The sequence below is a fragment of the Dryobates pubescens genome, chromosome 2, assembly GCF_014839835.1.
Source record: "Dryobates pubescens isolate bDryPub1 chromosome 2, bDryPub1.pri, whole genome shotgun sequence".
Lineage (NCBI taxonomy): Eukaryota > Metazoa > Chordata > Aves > Piciformes > Picidae > Dryobates > Dryobates pubescens.
In genome coordinates this window covers 17,982,891-18,002,262 of record NC_071613.1, presented here as the reverse complement: position 1 = coordinate 18,002,262, position 19,372 = coordinate 17,982,891, and the positions used below count along the sequence as shown (strand labels likewise).

General features: G+C 46.6%; 1 protein-coding gene across 1 annotated transcript in view; it reads left to right on the top strand.

The window, feature by feature from the left end:
* The window catches only part of XDH (xanthine dehydrogenase), a 53,007-nt gene that overhangs the window by 20,517 nt on the left and 13,118 nt on the right, over positions 1–19,372 (top strand). The window contains exons 11-25 of the mRNA XM_009910570.2: positions 1,028–1,179; positions 2,101–2,194; positions 3,028–3,137; positions 5,546–5,730; positions 6,478–6,652; positions 7,093–7,182; positions 7,845–8,014; positions 8,524–8,647; positions 9,851–9,970; positions 11,665–11,761; positions 13,200–13,324; positions 14,028–14,161; positions 17,087–17,174; positions 17,719–17,805; positions 18,941–19,132. Coding sequence (XP_009908872.2) covers positions 1,028–1,179; positions 2,101–2,194; positions 3,028–3,137; positions 5,546–5,730; positions 6,478–6,652; positions 7,093–7,182; positions 7,845–8,014; positions 8,524–8,647; positions 9,851–9,970; positions 11,665–11,761; positions 13,200–13,324; positions 14,028–14,161; positions 17,087–17,174; positions 17,719–17,805; positions 18,941–19,132 — 1,943 coding nt within the window. The remainder of the gene's footprint in view (positions 1–1,027; positions 1,180–2,100; positions 2,195–3,027; positions 3,138–5,545; positions 5,731–6,477; positions 6,653–7,092; positions 7,183–7,844; positions 8,015–8,523; positions 8,648–9,850; positions 9,971–11,664; positions 11,762–13,199; positions 13,325–14,027; positions 14,162–17,086; positions 17,175–17,718; positions 17,806–18,940; positions 19,133–19,372) is intronic.

Genomic DNA, 19,372 nt, shown 5'->3' with positions numbered 1-19,372 from the left:
GCACCCCCAGATTCTTTTCCACCAGGCAATTTTCCAGCCACTCTACCCTAAGCCTGAGAATTAAAGAGGGCTGTCATTAGAAGGTAGACATTTAATCTGTTTCGTGCATGATGTTGTATGTGGTTTAACTGGGCTAATAATGGGTTTCAAAGGGCAATCTTTTCTTTCTTCCTTTCTTCTTCTTTTTTTTTTTAAATATAGAAATATTTTTTAATTATTAACTGGGGGAAAGATGCTGGATATTGACAGCCTAAAGTGACTAAATGAAATACTGCATTTATCCTCAGTGTGGGAACAAGTCAACCTTATAAATAGTTAGAAGTAATTAGGACAAGGGAGTGCATATGGCCCAATGCCTGGTAGCACATTTAAGGTGTGGAAACTGGAGAGGAGTTTCCAAAGGACTTGTCAAATGAAAAACTAATACCTGTAGGAGGGCAATATTATCCCTAATGCTTGGAAGCAAAAGGGCAGTGTGGCTACTGTCATGTAACCTACAAGAAAGTTGAGGAGGGACCTTTTAGGGTGTCAAGCAATGATAGGACTAGGGGGAATGGAGCAAAACTAGAAGTGGGGAGATTCAGATTGGATGTGAGGAAGAAGTTCTTCCCCATGAGGGTGGTAAGAGCCTGGCCCAGGTTGCCCAGGGAGGTGGTGGAAGCCTCCTGCCTGGAGGTGTTTGCAGCCAGGCTGGAGGTGGCTGTGAGCAACCTGCTGTAGTGTGAGGTGTCCCTGCCCATGGCAGGGGGGTTGGAACTGGATGATCTTTGATGTCCCTTTCAACCCTGACAATTCTTTGATTCTATGTGAGAAACACTACTTCCATGAGCTGTGGTGCAAAGGGGAATTTTGATCTGAGGTTTTGCCATTTACATGCAGTGCATGCAAAATAGTCTAGTGTGACTTGAATATCTTTTCTAAACCCAGCTCTCAGGGACACCTAAGTTCTGTAGATAGTCAGAACTGTTCTCCTGTACCCTGACATTTGGGGGCAACAACCACTGTTTTCACTGTTTTTTTTTCACAGGGGTTGCCTTTGGTGCTGCCTGTACCCTGAGCTCAGTAGAGGAGGTGCTGAAAAAAGTCGTAGCAGAGCTTCCTCCTTACAAAACAGAGATGTTCCAGGCTGTGCTCGAGCAGCTGCGGTGGTTTGCAGGGCCCCAGATCAGGAATGTTGCTGTAAGTGACTTGGGAGCATCAAGGGCTGGAGTTTAAAGGTCAGTCTGCAGGAGCTGGCCTGCCTCATTCAGCTATTGGTGTGCTTGTGCTTCTCACATAAGAACATTTGCAAACCTAAGCAAAGAAGCTAGAACACAGAAACGAACCCCAGGAACTCACAGCAACAGGGATCTCAGCTTCTGTACGTGCTACACTGGTATCAGGGATGTAGCAAGCAAGGGAAATGTGGCAGTTGTCCAGGTCCTCCATTGCTGTTATCAGGATACATGGGGGAAACTGCAGCTAAGATTTCTCTAATTTAACAGAAATTGATTTAGAGTAGTGGACAGATTTGCAAGAGGCAGGTTTTGACAGCACAGCTAAGACAGGCATAGTGTTAATGCACCACATCTGGTAAATTTTCCTCTAGTTTCAAAGGGAACGAGGAGATGGGTTCAGTATCTTCAAACCCCATTTACTGGAAGTAAAACCATCTATCAAGCAGATGAACCAACCTGCCAAGCAAAAGATTTTATTCCACAAGATGCTGTGCCCTACATTAGCATTGCAGCCAAAAAACCTTTGGGGTCCTGAATGTTACTGAAATGCTTCTCTGTGCTTTCATGGATCTTCCCTTAATTGCAGCTACAGTGATTGAATTTTGGCATTGTTGGACATACATGATTTGAGTATAAGATAATTCTGATGCATTACCCAATGACTGTTCTTAAACCTGCTCCAGGCAAATGCTGGTTTTGTGGGGGTTATGCTTTCCCACTTCATCCAACACCTAGAACTGCTGAGCGAGCAAATAGGATTTATCAAAGCAAACTCATGCAGAGATAACCTCTAGTGTATGGAGTAATGCAGGATTACAAGATGCTAGGGCTGTGTCTTCAGGAGGTTTATTGGTTTTTTCTGATGCCTGTGTTATCCCTCCAGGCTCTTGGTGGCAACATAATGACAGCAAGCCCAATTTCTGACTTAAATCCTGTGTTAATGGCAAGTGGAAGCAAACTGACTCTGGCATCAAATGGTAAGTTACATTTCCCCTTGGTGAGGAGAGTAGTGGGGATAATCAGCAGTCTTCTGCTGTGGACTGCTAAGTCACCCCAGAGCTTGAAAGTGGAAATTAACACTGTGTAAACCAGGATTAGTCAGAGTCCTCAGGGGTTTTGTCCTTTTTGTGGGTGGAGTCACAAGGCTATGCCTAAGGATGGCTTCCTAAAGAGTTTCTAACGTCAGTGCCAGAATGAACCTCTGGTGCTCTGTATGTGCTCAAAGACACATCCTTGTGATGAGCTGGTTGAAGTTATCTGTTCATGAGAAACATACAGGGCTGAAACAGTTTCTGTCACTATCATATGGGGATCCTTGCGTATTTCTCAGACAATGATTGAAAGTTGTGGTTTGCTTTCTTTAACTTTGAAGAAAGGCAAATGTCTCAGTCTGTGTTTTGCTCTTAGGAAGGTTTTTGTTTTAAACAGGGTCCTTGAAGTAAGTGGGCTGTGCCCACAGTGATCAGTGCCTCTCTCTTGTACTGGTTTGTGCGGAGGAGACGGGACAGAAGGAATTACGTTGGGGTGTTGGAAGTTGGTTCACCTGGAGGTTCAGCTTTAATTGGATAAAGAAGGAGGGAGGTCTCTCTGATTAGTTCCTGAACAAATAGAATTTTGTGTGTAGGCAGAAGCTCTCTTACATTACCTAAGGACCAAGTAAATCTGAGACAATCCTTCCTGATTTGGTGAAAGAAGGTGGGAGAAATGAAAACTGAGAGAAAATTAAGTGTGACTTGTGTAGATTAAAGGCTCTTTCACACATACTATTGCCATTCTTCATTTAAGTTACTCACCTCTCCTTGCTCTACAGAGGGCAAAAGGACCATCACAATGGACGAGAAGTTTTTCACTGGCTACAGAAAGACAATAGTTAAGCCTGAAGAAATACTTCTCTCTGTTGAAATCCCCTACAGCAAGAAGGTAAGCTTGGAGGGAAAGACTTTGTGGAGCTAAAATGCTGTTGTTTCAGTGTTAGTTTCAATGTTAAGCACTTTTTCTCCTTGGCGACTGACCTCCAATAGCTGCTGTAATCCCAAGAAGTCCAGGAAGTGAGCACATTACCTGGAGAAAACCGAGCAACACACATTTTTTTGACAAGCAAGGGGAGCTGGGCTCTCTGATAAAGTCCAGCAAGCCCAAGAGCTTTTCCTAGTGCAAACAATACAAATTTTACTTTATGGTCTGGAGCTTTTTCAGTGCATTCATAAGGATGAAAGGTGTCAAAGTGATGTTCCCAGAGGTCTAAGCTCTGCTTCCAAAAGAGTCAGCAGCAAAAATGCTAGCAGTTCTTGAAGTGAAGGTTACCAAGGTTCCTGCTTCATTTCTTTGAATTGAAGGGGAGTGGGGGAGGGGGAGTGGGGGGAATGGGGCAAAGTCTGTATGGGTAAGAAAGAAGTTTAGTTTCTGCATCCTTGCCTTGCAAGACTGAAAGCACAGGGACTGATTTTTAGGGCTTTTGGCAATGTGGACTTGAAACTTCAAATTAAGCTGCAAAGCTTCCTTCAGATGGAGCAATGAACACTTCCCTTCCACAGCAGCATGCATCACAGACAGGAGGTATAACTCCTTCCCTTTAGGGCTGAGAACAGCAAAATGTCATTTTATGTCTGTGAAGGTTGTTTCTTAGGGATTGAGGTTACAAGTTGAAAAATGCAAGGATTCACAGTGTAGGATACTGATGGAGGAGGTCCAGAGGAGGGCCACAAAGATGCCTGGGGGGCTGGAGCACCTCTGCTACAAGGACAGGCTGAGAAACATGCTTGAGGTAGTGACTGGGCAACTCCATATTCCTCCTTCCACATGACAGTATCATGGGGCAAACAAACAGATGTGTATCCCTAGGTCATATGCTGCTCACTGATCTGAAAAACTAAAGCAACTTTTGAACTCTCTGCTTCACGGTTTCTTGGCTGAACTTTGTTCACAAACACGAAGTCAGGAAGACTAAAGTTCTTCAGCGGATCATTGTCTTTAACTGTGATCTCCTCACAACTGGAAGCAGGGCCTGTGCTAGCACACAGCTAGACTGGTGGTTTGGAACACAGGATCAGAGGATGTTAGGGGTTGGAAGAGACCCAAAGAGATCATGGAGTCCAACCCCCCTGCCAGAGAGTAGGACCATAGAATCCAGCACAGGTCACACAGGAACACATCCAGATGGGGCTGGAAAGGCTCCAGAGAAGGAGACTCCACAACCTCTCTGGGCAGCCTGCTCCAGGGCTCTGGGACCCTCACAGTTATAGTTGCTGATGCTTTTCAAAGATTTTCCTCATTCTTTAGAGAACAGCAGAGGATTCAAGGGAGCTACTGAGCACTGTATTTGCAGTAACAGATTGAAATTGTCTTATTTAACTAGTCTGCTCTATTCTAGAACTGAAAGATATTTGTTATTGCAGGTCTTTCAGAGTTCAAAGACTTCTGAAGGAAAGGGTTTTAGGATGTGATCTTTAATCCATTAGGCTTCCAGCTTAGCAGCCTGGGAAAAAGAAAGAGTTGCTGAGGAAATGTAAACCTGTTTATGTACTAACAAAATCTGTCCTGATTCTTCTTCTCAAGATATAGACAAAATGTGACAGCTATGAGCAGATATCTGTCAAAGATATTTCCCTTGTGGTTCTAGGCTGATTTGATCTGATACATTGGAATTAATCCTTGGATCATGTGGAAACACCCAGCACTACCAGAACATGTCCTGCTTGGCCCTGCAAGATCAATCAGTTAGATGCAGCTCTCTGGGATAGAATCATGGAATGGTCCAGGCTGGAAGGGACATCCAAAGGTCACCCAACCTCCCCGCAGTCAGCAGGGACATCTCCAACTAGATCAGGTTGCTCAGAGCCCTGTTGAGCCTCGCCTTGAATATGAGCCTGAACCACCTCCCTGGGCAACCTCTTCTAGTGTTCCACCACCCTCATGGTGCAGAACTTGTTGTTAACATCCAATCTAAATCTGCTCTTCTCTAGTTTGAAGCCATTGCCCCTGGTCCTATCACTGCAGGCCTTTGGAAACTGTCTCTCTGCATCTTTCCTGTAACCCCCTTCAGGTACTGACAGGCTCCTATTAGGTCTCCCCAGAGCCTTTTCCTCTCCAGGCTGAACACCCCCAGCTCCCTCAGCCTGTCCTTGTAGCAGAGCTGCTCCAAACCCCTGATCACTTTTTGTGGCCTTCCTCTGGACCCTCTCTATCAGGTCCTTGTCCTTCCTGTATTGAGGGCTCCAGACCTGTACACAGTACACACCACATCCACACTGAGAGAGGTTAACAGCTTGTTCATATTTATACTCCAGGGCATGCCAAGACAAAGAACACAACGTTTTCCTGTCTTCCAGGGTGAATACTTCTCAGCTTTCAAGCAGGCTTCCCGTCGGGAGGATGACATTGCCATTGTGACGTGTGGGATGAGAGTCCTGTTTCAGGATGGCACCAGCCGAGTGAAGGAGATAAAACTAAGCTATGGAGGCATGGCTCCTACAACCATCCTGGCACTGAAAACCTGCAAAGACCTCACTGGCAGGTAAGAATTAATCTGTGACAGAAAGGCTATCTGGTGGAGCAGTGCCCTTGTACTGGTGACTGTCCCTTTGTACTCAGCTCTGATGAGGCCACAGCTCCAGTGCTGTGCCCAGTTTTGATACCCCAACACAAGAGAGACACTGAGGTGCTGGAGCCAGGGCAGAGGAGGGCAAGGAAGCTGTGAAGGGCCTGAAGAATAAATCTGATGAAGAGCAACTGAAGGAGCTGGGGATGGTTAGTGTGAAACGGAGGAGGCTGAAGGGAGACCTCATTGCTGTCTACAGCTACCTGAAAGGAGCTTGTGGAGAGGCTGCTGCTGGTCTCTTCTCACAGGTGATTAGTGACAGAACACGAGGGAATGGCCTCAAGCTGGGACTGGAGAGGTTTAGACTGGACATCAGGAAGATTTTTTCCGAGCAAGAGTGGTCAGGGACTGGAATGTGCTGCCCAGGGAGGTGGTGGAGTCCCCAAGCCTGGCTGTATTTGAAGGTGGTTTGGATGTGGCTCTTGGGGCTCTGCTTTAGTGGCAACTCTTGCAGGGTAGGGTTCTGGGCTGGACTTGGTGATTCTGAGGGTCTTTTCCAATCTGAATGTTTCTGTGACTCTGTGACATGAGCACAAGATGAGAGCACAGCTGACACTGACTATAAACAGAGAGCTTGTGAGGCTGCTGTGTCAGAAGAATTGGTCTGCCCTGGTGATATTTAGTGCTGATCACAGGCTCTGCATCCCCTTGGCTCCCTTGCAGAGACTGGAACGAGAAGCTGCTGCAGGATGCGTGCCGCTCACTGGCAGGTGAGATGGAGCTGTCTCCTTCTGCCCCCGGCGGGATGGTGGAGTTCCGACGCACTCTCACCCTCAGCTTCTTCTTCAAGTTCTACCTGACAGTCCTCCAGAAACTCAGCAAGAGCCATAGTAGCACTGTGAGTGCTGCTAGGGGAGGTAGATTTGGGGACAAAGGGGCCTGGGTGTGCTGTCTTGTTTGGGAAGGCATGGAGAGGGTTCGGATTCAAGCAGAGTGTTGCAATAGCTCCCAGAGCTGCTCTGCTCCTTACCTGTAAGGCAGTGCCTGGTGAATCTTCCCTCTTGCTGTCTCATGGCATTCCCACCATGCTGTGGAAGGATGCTGACCCATGGGTTCAGCAGGAGGGTTCCTGGACTTTTTCTCTCCCTTGCATTATGACTACTTCAGTGAGTCTGTGGCTATTCTTTGCACAGAGCCTGAGCCCTGTTTCCCCTTCAACCAGTCAAAGATGCATTATCTGACTGGAGAGTGGAGAGTGGAGGGATATCCTGGGCTACTGGGGAATGTGAGAAAGGGACTAGCAGGGAAGATGACTGTTCTTTAACATGTTTCTGGCAGAAAAATCTGTGTGAGCCCATGCCCTCAAACTACCTCAGTGCTACAGAGCTGTTTCACAAAGATCCCATTGCAAATGCCCAGCTCTTCCAAGTAAGTAGCAGTGCCTGCATGACATGGACCCAGGCTTTTCTGTATCTCAGACTGTGCTTGTCCTCTTACCTGTCTCAGCAGGAGCAGCATGTGAACTTACATAATGCCATTGATAAGGCTTCTCCCTGGCTCTCAGTCCCTTCCTTGCTTTAGGATACAATGTTGTCCCCTGCCATTGCTCAAAATCGTTCCTGATGTGCACGACTTCATAAAAATCGTGCTGGGTAGCACTTCCTTCCTGCAGCCAGCTCCATATCCAAACTGAAATTGCCCTTCTCCTTTCCCCAGTCACAGCCTGCTTCTCTTTGCATTTCTCAGCCTTCAGATTTGGGATGTATCTTCTTCCTTATTTCTCCATTGGAGTCCTGTTCTCTTCTGCTTTGAGAGTAGAAGCTAGGTTCTGAACTTGAACCCTTATGCAAGCTGTCACATTAAACCTCTCTCTTCCATAGCAGTTTCAAAACCTGAATCCTTTTCACTTCATTCTCTACAGCTCCCTTTCTGCAGTCAATCTATCTTGTTTACCTTCCTTTCCCTCAGGTCTGATCCCTCATCCCATTCCCCATCTCACTAGAATACCTCACAGTGTCTTTTGTTCTGCACTCAATGCTTCCGAGCCCTGCAAGTCAAACAGTAGTAGTCAGTTGTGTGTTTTACTCCAGGAAGTGCCCAAGGGTCAGGCAGTTGAAGATATGGTCGGGCGGCCTCTGGTGCATGTTTCAGCTGCCAAGCAAGCCTGTGGAGAAGCTGTTTACTGTGATGACATCCCTCACTATGAGAATGAGCTCTATCTGACACTGGTGACCAGCACCAAAGCCCATGCTAAGATCCTGTAAGTGCTGCACCTGCGTTTCAGATGTTCAGAGCAGATCGAGGGAGGTTCTCCTCCTCCTCTACTCTGCTCTGCTGAGACCTCACCTGGAATGTTGCATGCAGTTTTGGGCTCCCCAGTTCAAGAGGGACAGGGATCTGCTGGAGAGAGTCCAACAGAGAGCTACCAGGATGCTGAAGGGACTGCAGCACTGCCCTGTGAGGAGAGGCTGAGAGCCCTGGGGCTGCTTAGTCTGGAGAGGGGAAGACTGAGAGGGAATCTAATAAATGTCTATAAATATCTGAGGGCTGAAGCAGACTGGTGATCAAACCCCCAGTCAGATCCCAGATGGTTTTAGTCTAATTTGTTGCCCTTTCTGACTTGGGCTCACATCACATTTGTGCATCAAACTGCTCCTCTTTTGCACAGCCAGGCCCAGGGAACCATGAAAATGTGTTGGTAGGTCATAAACACTGACCAAAAGCAGGATGAGAAAGGCTAACAGTGCCTCTCCTCCTTTCTCTCTTTAGGTCTGTGGATGCTTCTGAAGCCCAGAGTGTTCCTGGCTTTGTGTGTTTTGTCTCTGCCAAGGATGTTCCTGGCAGTAACATCACCGGCATTGCTAATGATGAGACTGTCTTTGCTGAGGATATGGTATGTGCTTAAAAATAGCCTTTCCTCCCCTTCTTTCTTCATCACACAGCTCAGGAGATAAGATTTCTCATATTGCCCAGTGAAATCCTCTGCCTTACACACAGATAAATTCTAACGGCACTCAAGAGAAATCTTGGTGCCAAGTTCAATAAGGCCTGAGTCCCTTCATCAAGGGACACTGAGAGTTTGCTCAGCAAGTTTGCTGATGATACCAAACTGAGAGGCTTGGCTGATAGCTTGAAGGCTCTGAGGCCATTCAGTGAGACCTGGACAGGCTGAGAGCTAGGCAGAGAGGAACCTCATGAGGTTCAACAAGGAGAAGTGCAGAGCCCTGCACCTGGGCAGGAAGAATAAACTGCAGCAGGACAGGTTAGGAGGTGATCTGCTGGAGAGCAGCCCCAAGGAGAAGGACCTGGGAGTGCTGGGTGAGAACAAATCATCCATGGGACAGCAATGTGCCCTGGGGGCCAAGAAGGCCAAGGGGATCCTGGGCTGCATTCAGAGGAGTGTGCCCAGCAGATCCAGGGAGGTTCTCTTCCCCCTCTACTCTGCCCTGCTGAGACTGGGGCTTTTTAGTCTAGAGAAAAGCAGACTGAGAGGGGATTTAATCAATGTTTATAAACATCTGAGGGCTGGGGGTCAGGAGGGAGGGGACAGGCTCTGCTCACTTGCACCCTGGGATAGGACAAGGGGCAATGGATATCAACTCCAGCACAGGAGGTTCCACCACAACACAAGGAGGAACTTCTGCACTGTGAGGGTCCCAGAGCCCTGGAGCAGGCTGCCCAGAGAGGTTGTGGAGTCTCCTTCTCTGGAGCCTTTCCAGCCCCATCTGGATGTGTTCCTGTGTGCCCTGTGCTGGATTCTATGGCCCTGCTCTGGCAGAGGGGTTGGACTCAATGACCTTCAGAGGTCCCTTCCAACCCCTAACATCCTCTGATCCGGTGATCCTTTGCCCCACGTCCCTCTCCCCTGGCTTATTTGCACTATTGCCCTCTAAGCTGGAGGTCACTGGGACAGGCTCCCTCACTCAGTTACTGCCCAAAGTTATTTGTCTTAGTCCTCCCTTGACTGGTTTTAAATAGACTGAACAAACAGACGAAAAGCTGCAGAAAAGGAATAGGCAAAGACAATTATCAAGAGCCTCTCAGCACATAGATACACACACCAAATGATGATGATGGGTCCTAATCTTGCCTGTAGGTCACTTGTGTTGGCCATATCATCGGTGCAGTTCTTGCAGACACACAAGAACATTCCAGAAGAGCAGCTAGAGCTGTGAAGATTAGATATGAAGAGCTCAAACCTATCGTCACAATTCAGGTAAGACACCTCAGATCTACTTCTGCAGTTAGGTTGGGACTCTGCTGTCTAGCTAACTTCCCTTCTCACACAGGAGGAGGTTATTTAGCTACAGCTTCTGTTAGTCTTTGGAGGTGCAGCAGGGTATGGAATGAAGGAGTAATTTGTATAGAATTTGATAAGAGGGCTGGAGCACCTCTCCTATGAGGATAGGCTGAGAGAGTTGGGATTGTTCAGTTTGGAGAAGAGAAGGCTCCCAGGAGACCTAATTGTGGCCTTCCAGGATCTGAAGGGGTCTACGAGAAAGCTGGGGAGGGACTTTTGAGGGTGCCAGGGAGGGATAGGACTGGGGGGGATGGAGCAAAACTAGAAATGGGTAGATTCAGATTGGATATTAGGAAGCAGTTGTTCCCCATGAGGGTGGTGAGAGACTGGCACAGGTTGCCCAGGGAGGTGGTAGAAGTGTTTTTAAGGATGTGGCTCTGGTCAGTACGGTCTAGTGTGAGCTATCCCTGCCAATGGCTGGGGGGTTGGAACTAGATGACATTTAAGGTTCCTTCCAACCCAAACCATTCTTTGGATCTATGAATCTAGAAATGTGAACAAAATGTCAGAAGCTATTCTTCTTGGGAAAACATGAGAACTATGGAATTCAAATGAGTTTGTTTGCTGGTCAGTGTTTCATTCCATGTGTTTTGTAACGTGAATTGTATCCAGGCAATTCTGAGGAGGCTGTGCCTTGTCTAGTCTAGGCTGATATTGGTACTGTCATCTGAGGGCAGAGGTTCTGTGTTCTTTGCATGATTTGTGGCTTCACAGATGATGTGTGAGAACTTTGCCTTTTTTGGAGGCTTTTAGTTATTTATTCAGCCAGGAAAGCTGAGTGGAGCCAAAAATATGCATGCTCTTAAAATTATTTGCTGTCATTGTTGTTTGATCACTCTGTGGTGGGTTGGTTTTTTTTCATTATGGAAAGCTTCTGTTTTGGCAAAGGGAAAATGAATGCCTAAAACATTCACAAGAAAGATTATTGTGCATTAGCTTAGAAGCAAACTATTTCTGCAGAAGTTCTCCTCTTTTCTGAGAGATTTCATTTTCTCCTTCTGGTCTCATTCCCTTTTTTTTTGTTTTCCTTTTCCTTTCTTTTATTTTTCCTTTTTTTCCCTTTTCCCCTCTTCTTCTTTTTTTTTTTTTCCCTTTTCCTTTTTCCCTTTTCCATTTATCTTTTTTTTTTATTTTCCTTTTTTCCTTTCCCTTTTTACCTTTTCCTTTTCTTTTCTATTTCCCTTTTTTCCTTTTCTCTTTCCCTTTGTTTTTTTCCTTTTTCTCTTTTCCTTTTCTTTTTTTTTTTTTTTTTAATTTTTTTTAACTTTTTCCCTTTTATTTTTTCCTTTTCCTTCCCCTTCTGTGCACAGAGCACAGTTCATGTAAGTTGTAAGGCATACCTCTGGCTACAGACCTCAAGGTTCTGGGTCTGTAATGCAAAATGGGTCACAAAGCAATCTGAGATTGTCCAGGTGTGGTGTTTATAGTGAAATTGCTGTGTTGCCAAAAATCACTTTGTGCAGCTTTGAGCGAAGCCTCTTGGCTGCTATCATGGTTAGTGTTTGGTGAGTTCTTGTGTTTCTTACCCTGGATATTTCCTCTTCTGCCAGAGGAAGTTTTGTTTGCTCTCCGCTTCCCCAAACATTTCACCATATGATTTTGTCTCCTAGGAAGCTATTGAGAAACAATCCTTTTTTAAGTCTATAAAGAGGATTAAGAAGGGAGATGTGAAGAAAGGATTTGAAGAATCTGATCACATTTTGGAAGGTGAGAATAAGCACTCATGCCTCTTTTTTAAATAGGATAATTCGTGACAAAAGAATTCTAGCTATCAGCTTCCTTTTCATGCCTAATGTACTGACCTCATGAAAGTAAGGCCTGTGGGACTCAACTGACCACATTAAGTTTCAACCAACTGTTTACATCTTTCATGAGCTATTTATGTATAATTTCAGTATCAGACAGTCTTGGATGCTCCCAGCGCTGCCCTGTAAGGACACGTTTTTCTGAAGCAACTTAAGGTCCTTTCCAACCCTAACAATTCTATGATTCTATGAATAAACCAGGGCCAGGACTGAGACAGGAGGTTGCTTCTGTGATTTAATAGTGTGCAGCATCACTGCACCTTGTACCTTTGGCACTGCCAGGTCCTGGGAAAGAGCTGCTTGCAAGGACAGTCGATTGCCAGTTGGGTTTTCTTAAGGCATTTTGGGTTTATGCTTTTTGTTTTCCTCTTTCAAAGTCCTTGTATAATAACCTTGTATTTGCTCTGCTCAGTTGGACTATGCCTGATTTTTTTTTAAGCTTTCATTCTAGTGGGGTTATCATGAAAGGCACCAAACATTCCTTCTGAAGGGATGCTGGGTCAAGGACATGGTGTGCAGGCTTCTTTTTCAAATGTCTTCCATTTGTGTTTTGGAATGAAGATTTCTAGAAAGGGGAGGGGATGCCTGGTTTGAGGTTGGTTTTGGGTTTGTTTTGGGGTTGTTTGTTTGTTTGCTTTTTGTTTTGTTGGAGTATGTGTGTGTTTATGTTTTGCTTTGGGAATTTTGCAAACTGTGTCGATTTTTGATCTAGAGTCATAGAATCATAGGATTGTCAGGGTTGGAAGGGACCTCAAGGCTCAGCCAGTTCCAACCCCCCTGCCAGGGCCAGGGACACCTCACACTGCAGCAGGTTCCTCACAGCCGCATCCAGCCTGGCTGCACACACCTCCAGGCAGGAGGCTTCCACCACCTCCCTGGGAAACCTGTGCCAGTGTCTCACTACCCTCATGGGGAAGAACTTCTTCCTCACATCCAATCTGAATCTCCCCATTTCTAGTTTTGCTCCATCCCCCCCAGTCCTATCCCTCCCTGACACCCTCAAAAGTCCCTCCCCAGCTTTTTTGTAGCCCCCTTCAGATACTGGAAGGCCACAATTAGGTCTCCTGGGAGCCTTCTCTTCTCCAGACTGAACAGCCCCAACTCTCTCAGTCTATCTCCATGGGAAAGGTTCTCCATCCTTCCTGTGGAGACAGACTGAGAAAGTTGGGACTGTTCAGTCTAGAGAGGAGAAGGCTCCAAAGAGACCTTATTCAAGGATATTCAATCTGGGCAGGGCAAAGTGTTGTCATTTAACATGCGTCAAATGGGCAGCAGCTTGCAGGCAGCGCCTTCTAGACCAGGGACACCCTACCTCTGTGTCACCTCTTTCACTTTTCTAGGAGAGATGTACCTTGGTGGCCAGGAGCATTTCTATCTGGAAACTCACAGTACTCTGGCTGTGCCAAAGGGGGAAGATGGTGAGATGGAACTCTTTGTATCAACCCAAAACCCAGCAAAAACACAGGTACCATCTCCCTGCCCTGCTACCTAAAACGCATTTAGTTTCTCAGTTTCAGACCAGATAAATGCTTTCTTCTATGACTGGTCCTACCTTGTCTTGAATTACAAAGACTTAGAGCTAGGGATGGGATCTACAGTTCATACCCATTCAGCTGGTGTCCTGAATCTGCTTCCCAGGTGGCAGAGATGTTTCTGTTGGTGACACATCTTTGTCTCCAGGGATTTTGTGCTTAACCTTTTCTGCAGGGGGAGTCAGCTGCTCAGTAGGCATGGCTGTTGAATGACAGGTCAGAAAGAGAGGCACTGACTGTGTATACCAAATCTCACCTCTTGTGAGAGAGGCTACTGGCACTATGGATTGTCTTTGGCCTATTTACTGCCTCACCAAGACTGTCCAAAAGTGAGGAAAATGGATGGAATGGTACCAACACCAGACCCTATGATAAAGGAGACATATGTCTTTGGTGACTCCTTCTCCTGTCAATCCCTTCCTGAATGTGGTGCTGTCTGCTGAACCACTGTGTGCCTTCCCACACTGGAGATGAAATGCTGAACTCAGTGGTTTCAATTGCAAAACCAATAGAACCTGCACCATAACAGAGTATTTGCACTGTTGGCAGTGGTTGCAGAAAGGCCATGTGCTGATACCTGGTTGCTAGCACTCAGCTGAGCTCTGCAGATGTTCTGCTGCTCTGTTTTTTCTGTAGGAGTTCACTGCTAATGCACTGGGAGTCCCTTCAAACAGGATTGTGGTTCGAGTGAAAAGAATGGGAGGAGGATTTGGAGGGAAAGAGACTAGGAGCACAATTTTGACAACTGCAGTGGCTGTCTCAGCCTTCAAGTAAGTCTGGGTGTGGCGCACAGGACTTTTTCCTTTCAGACTGCCTGGAGCCCCATTTGCTGAGTCTGGTTACTGTACAGCTGATAGCAAGCCTGGGATTTCTCAGAAGAGATGTCTAATAGGCTTTTAGCTGGTGAGAGGACTTGAACCTGCTCAGAGGGGCTAAGCTTATGTGGGAGTGTCAGCTTTTAGTAGGAAAAGGGGGGAAACCCCCTTTCCTTTGCTACTCCTTTGGTGCTCTCTGGCAGTTCTCCTATCTCAGATAATCTGCCTCTCTCACCCCAAATCCTTTAAAAATTCAGCACTAACCACACTTGTTTTGTATAATAGAGGTATGAGGGTCTCTTGCTTGCTCAAAACTCTACTACACCAGCCTTGCACCACTATTGCCCTGCTCTTTGGATTTTTTTCCTTAGAATCATAGAACATTAGAGGTGGGAAGGGACCTCCAGAGATCATCAAGTCCAACCCCCCTGCCAGAGCAGGATCACTTAGGGTAGTCTGCACAGCAATACACCCAGGTGGGTTTTGAAAGTCTCCAGAGAAGGAGACTATCGGCGGCAGAGATTGGAATCGGTACAGGTGATCAGTATGATCGAGTATCGTTCCTTTATTGTTCCAGTATTGCAGGCCTATGGCACAGGCCTATGGTGAGAGTATAGCACAGTAAAGCATGAAAGAAGAAGGGATAGGAAAGGCAGAAGTGCCTAGCAAGGGCTACAACTTATATAATCTCGAAGAGCCTCGTTGGCATGGACTCATTGGTTCCCTATGAGTGACCACACATCCCACTATTATAGACTATTGGTCCAACTACTGATGACACGCGAGGTTTGGTGATGCAGGTGCGTGTCCTGTTGTCCCAAGATAACTCGCTGTGTTTATAGCTACCAGTGCCTTGCTTTAGTTACATGCTGCAAGACAGCACTGTTTGGTACACTGATAGCTGGCTCTGCACTTATGCTGAGCATGGCCTACCACCGTGTCAGGCCTGCACTGCCAGATTGCTCACACTGCTCGTTGCTGGCATTGCCACAGGAGACTCCACAACCTCTCTGGACAGCCTGCCCCAGGGCTCTGTCACCCTCACTACGAAGAAGTTTCTCCTCATGTTAAGATGAAACCTTCTCTGTTCAAGTTTGTCTCCATTGTTCCTTGTCTTACAACTTTGCACCACCAAAAAAAGTTTGGCCCTCTCCACTTGACACCCACCCCTCAGATACTGATAGTCATTGATCAGATCCCTTCTCAGTCTTCCCCAGACTAAACAACCCCAGGTCTCTCAATCTCTCTTTGTAGGGAAGATGCTCATCCTCATAGCTCTCCATTGGATTGTCTCCAGCAGCTTCCTGTCTCTCTTGACCTGGGGAGCCCAAAACTGGACACAGTGTCATTGCAGGTGTGGTCTCACCAGGGCAGAGATTCTATGATTCTTTTAATTATGATGGGATGATGTATTTCATTATGATTAGATTTTAATATCCCTCTTACTGATTCCTCACATTTCCTGCTAGCAGTTTCTCATGATTTCTAGAAACACCTATGCAAAGAAGCTGCACTAAAATCCCCAGGAGAAGAAAAAAAAAAAAAAAGATTAAAATCTCTACAGCACCTTAGGGAGGGTGGCAAGCCACTGAACAGAAACCCATACTTTCCAATCCTCTAAAAGCTGCTGGCTGTGCTAGAATGAAACTCCTGTATATAAAGCAGCTGAATTTTCCCTGTTCTGAGCAAACCACCTCCTTTCTCTAACTAATCAGTAATACATGTGTATTTTTTTCTCTTTATCTTTGCCAGCCAAACCACTATTTTACATCCCAGTGGTTATGGAATAACATCTATGGCAGTCCCTAGATATTTTTACAACCCTAAGTGAGGCACTAGGAAGGTGGAATCAATAGAAATTGAAGAGCAACTCCTCCTTGTTTCCTTTCTTGGATAATAAACAAGCAAATCAAACCCAAGGTCAAATTGAAGGTTAGTTAGCACTGTACTTAGCATTATCACATAATTCACATCTCATTCTCTATTGCAAAGCTAAGGGGATGCCTTGAGAAGTAGCCTGGAAAACAGTGATTGCTGAGTTGTTAGTATCTATCTCTGTAAGAAACTCCCTCTCCTATGAAGAGAGGCTGAGAGCCCTGGGGCTGTTTAGACTAGAGAAGAGAAGGCTGAGGGGTGATCTGATCAATGTCTATCAATATCTGAGGCATGGGTGTCAAGAGGAACGTGCCAGGCTCTTTTTGGTGGTGCCCAGTGATAGGACAAGCAGCAACAGGTATAAGCTGGAACACAGGAGATTCAACCTCAACATGAGGAGAAACTTCTTTACCGTGAGAGTGACAGAGCCCTGGAGCAGGCTGCCCAGAGAGGTTGTGGAGTCTCCTTTTCTGCAGACTTTCAAAATCCACCTGGATGTGTTCCTGTGTGGCCTGCCCCTGGTGATCCTTAAAAGATCTTTAGGGGTTCTTTTCAACCCTCAACAGTCTATGATTCTGTGATTCTACCCTTCATTTTAATGTATGAGTCTCTGCAACAGTTTTCACAAACAGGTCCCAACTTCTAAGACTTTATGGTGGGTTTTTTGCTCATTCTTGCCATTTTCTTAAGAGGAAGATAGATGAATCAAGCTGCCCAGGGAAGTGGTGGAGTCCCCATCCCTGGAGGTGTTCAGAAAAGGCTTGGATGTGGCACTTGGAGCCATGGTTTATTTGTCAGGAGGTGTTAGGGATTAGGTAAGAGGTTGGACTTGATGATCTCCGGGGTCTTTTCCAGCCTGCTTGATTCTATGATTCTAAGCACCTTACTCTTAATTCCCCACTGTCACTCTGGAAAGCCAATGCCCACCAAAGACAGGAGTGGCTTGCTCTGTAGGAACTGTGGTGTACACTTCAGGCTTTGCCTGATCAATGTGTCCCTCAACAGAACTGGGCGCCCCGTCAGGTGCATGCTGGATCGAGATGAGGACATGCTGATAAGTGGTGGGAGACATCCCTTCCTGGGGAGGTACAAGGTATGCAAACATAGGAAATAGGTTCATGGTGCCTCAGTGCTGTCACCTGAAACATAAATACCCTGAAAAAATCACTGCTCTGGTTGTTTAACTGCTCATCTCCCCTGCTGCAAATGGATTGGGCCAGCTGTTGAAGTCTTGCAAAAGTTCTTTAGGTTTTGCATGGTTCCTTTCTTGTCACCTCAGCATAGATACTTCCCTTTCCCTTGGAACTGAGACTGCCCCTATTTGACATATGAATTGCTCTTAGATGCTCCCCCACTCCTTTACAGTCTTGTGCCACTGTTTGTTTCCTTAATTCCCATTCCAACTGCCTCTGCTTTCCAAAGCAGTAACCTCTTCAGGAAGATGTAGCTGTCACAAAAAGGGATCACCAATGTGCACAGATGGCCCTTTACTTCCCCAGTGCTGCTTGTGCTTGTGCTATGCTGCAGCAGAGGACAGGCACCCTTGTGCCCGCTGTGAGGGCCATTCAGCTTTGGGAGGGAAGCACAAAACAGAACATTTTGGAGAAAACTGATTACTGAGGAGTCTCTCTTGACAGGTTGGTTTCATGAAGAATGGGAAAGTCAAGAGTCTGGAGGTGTCATACTACTGCAATGGGGGCAACTCTGTAGACCTCTCTTATGGTGTAAGTAAAATTTTCTGGTGCCTAACTAGGCAGAAGACATTTACCTGTGCAACCTTTTGCTCCACAGAGCTGATACCTACAGCATTGCTAACACATCCTGCTCTCCAACAGGACTGCAAGCAAACCTTGATGGTTTTTTTTGCAGCTTCTACAATTGCTTTCTGAGCTAAGTGACCTGCCTTGATGTGTGCCACTTAATTCCTATTAATGTTGCAATAACCTGAGTTAGGCAACAAGGGTCAAGAGATTGCTCTTTGCATTACAGAGAGCTGTGATGGGAAACTCGTTGCACAATGCAGGATGACTGAGAGGTCCCCAGTTTGGAGGAAAGCTAATCAGTAGGCTGATCAGGGCAGAGTGCCTAAATCAACAAGCTTGTTAAGGACTGGCTGAATCCGGGATTCAGAAGAACTAAGACAAAAATCATAGAATTGTCAGGGTTGGAAGAGACCTCAAGGATCATCCAGTTCCAACCCGCCTGCCATGGCCAGGGACACCTCACACTACAGCAGGTTGCTCACAGCCACCTCCAGCCTGGCCTTCAAAACCTCCAGGGATGAGGCTTCCACCACCTCCCTGGGCAACCTGTGCCAGGCTCTCACCACCCTCTTGGGGAAGAACTTCTTCCTAACATCCATTCTGAATCTCCCCTCCTCTAGCTTGGATCCATTCCCCCTGACACCCTCAAAAGTCCCTCCCCAGCTTTCTTGTAGCCCCCTTCAGATACTGAAGGGCCACAATAAGGTCTCCTCAGAGCTCTCTCCTCTCCAGACTGCACAACCCCAACTCTCTCAGTCTCTCTCCATAGCAGAGCAGCTCCAGCCCTCTGGTCATCCTTATGGCCCTTCTCTGAACATGCTCCAGCATGTCTAACTCCTTCCTGTAATAGAAGTGTGCTTATTGTCCTGTCCCTCAGGAGGATACCACTGAACACTTCCTTGCAACAGGAGGGAAGTACTGGCTGCACCTCATTGCTTACCCAGCAGTGTTGGCAGTGGAGCTGCAGGGTGCAAGAGGAAGTGCTGGCTATTGCAAATCAGCTTCAGAGCTTTCCAGCCTGGCTTTGGCAGCTAGGGAGAAGTCTGATATGTGAGTTATGTAAAAAGTGTTCACCTCCACTCCTTCTCTTCAACAGGTTTTGGACAGAGCCCTCTTACATTTGGATAACTCCTACAATATCCCTAATGTCAGCAGCACAGGCTTTGTTTGCAAGACCAACCTTCCTTCCAACACAGCCTTCCGTGGCTTTGGGGGGCCACAGGGAATGATGATTGCTGAGTGCTGGATGAGCGACATTGCTCGGAAGTGTGGCCTGCCACCTGAGGAGGTATGGTTCCACCCACACCCTTTCAGGGGTCTGCTGTCCTTGAACAAGCTCTGGGAACTGCACATGACAGCCGTATCATAGCATGGGTTATCTTCTGCTTCATTGAACTCCCACAGTAGCCTCCATTTATAACTCCTGCTTTAAGGAGAGGCACCAGATACCTTAATCACAGAAACATTCAGGTTGGAAAAGACCCTCAGGATCACCAAGTCTGACCACGACCCTACTGTACAAGGTTCA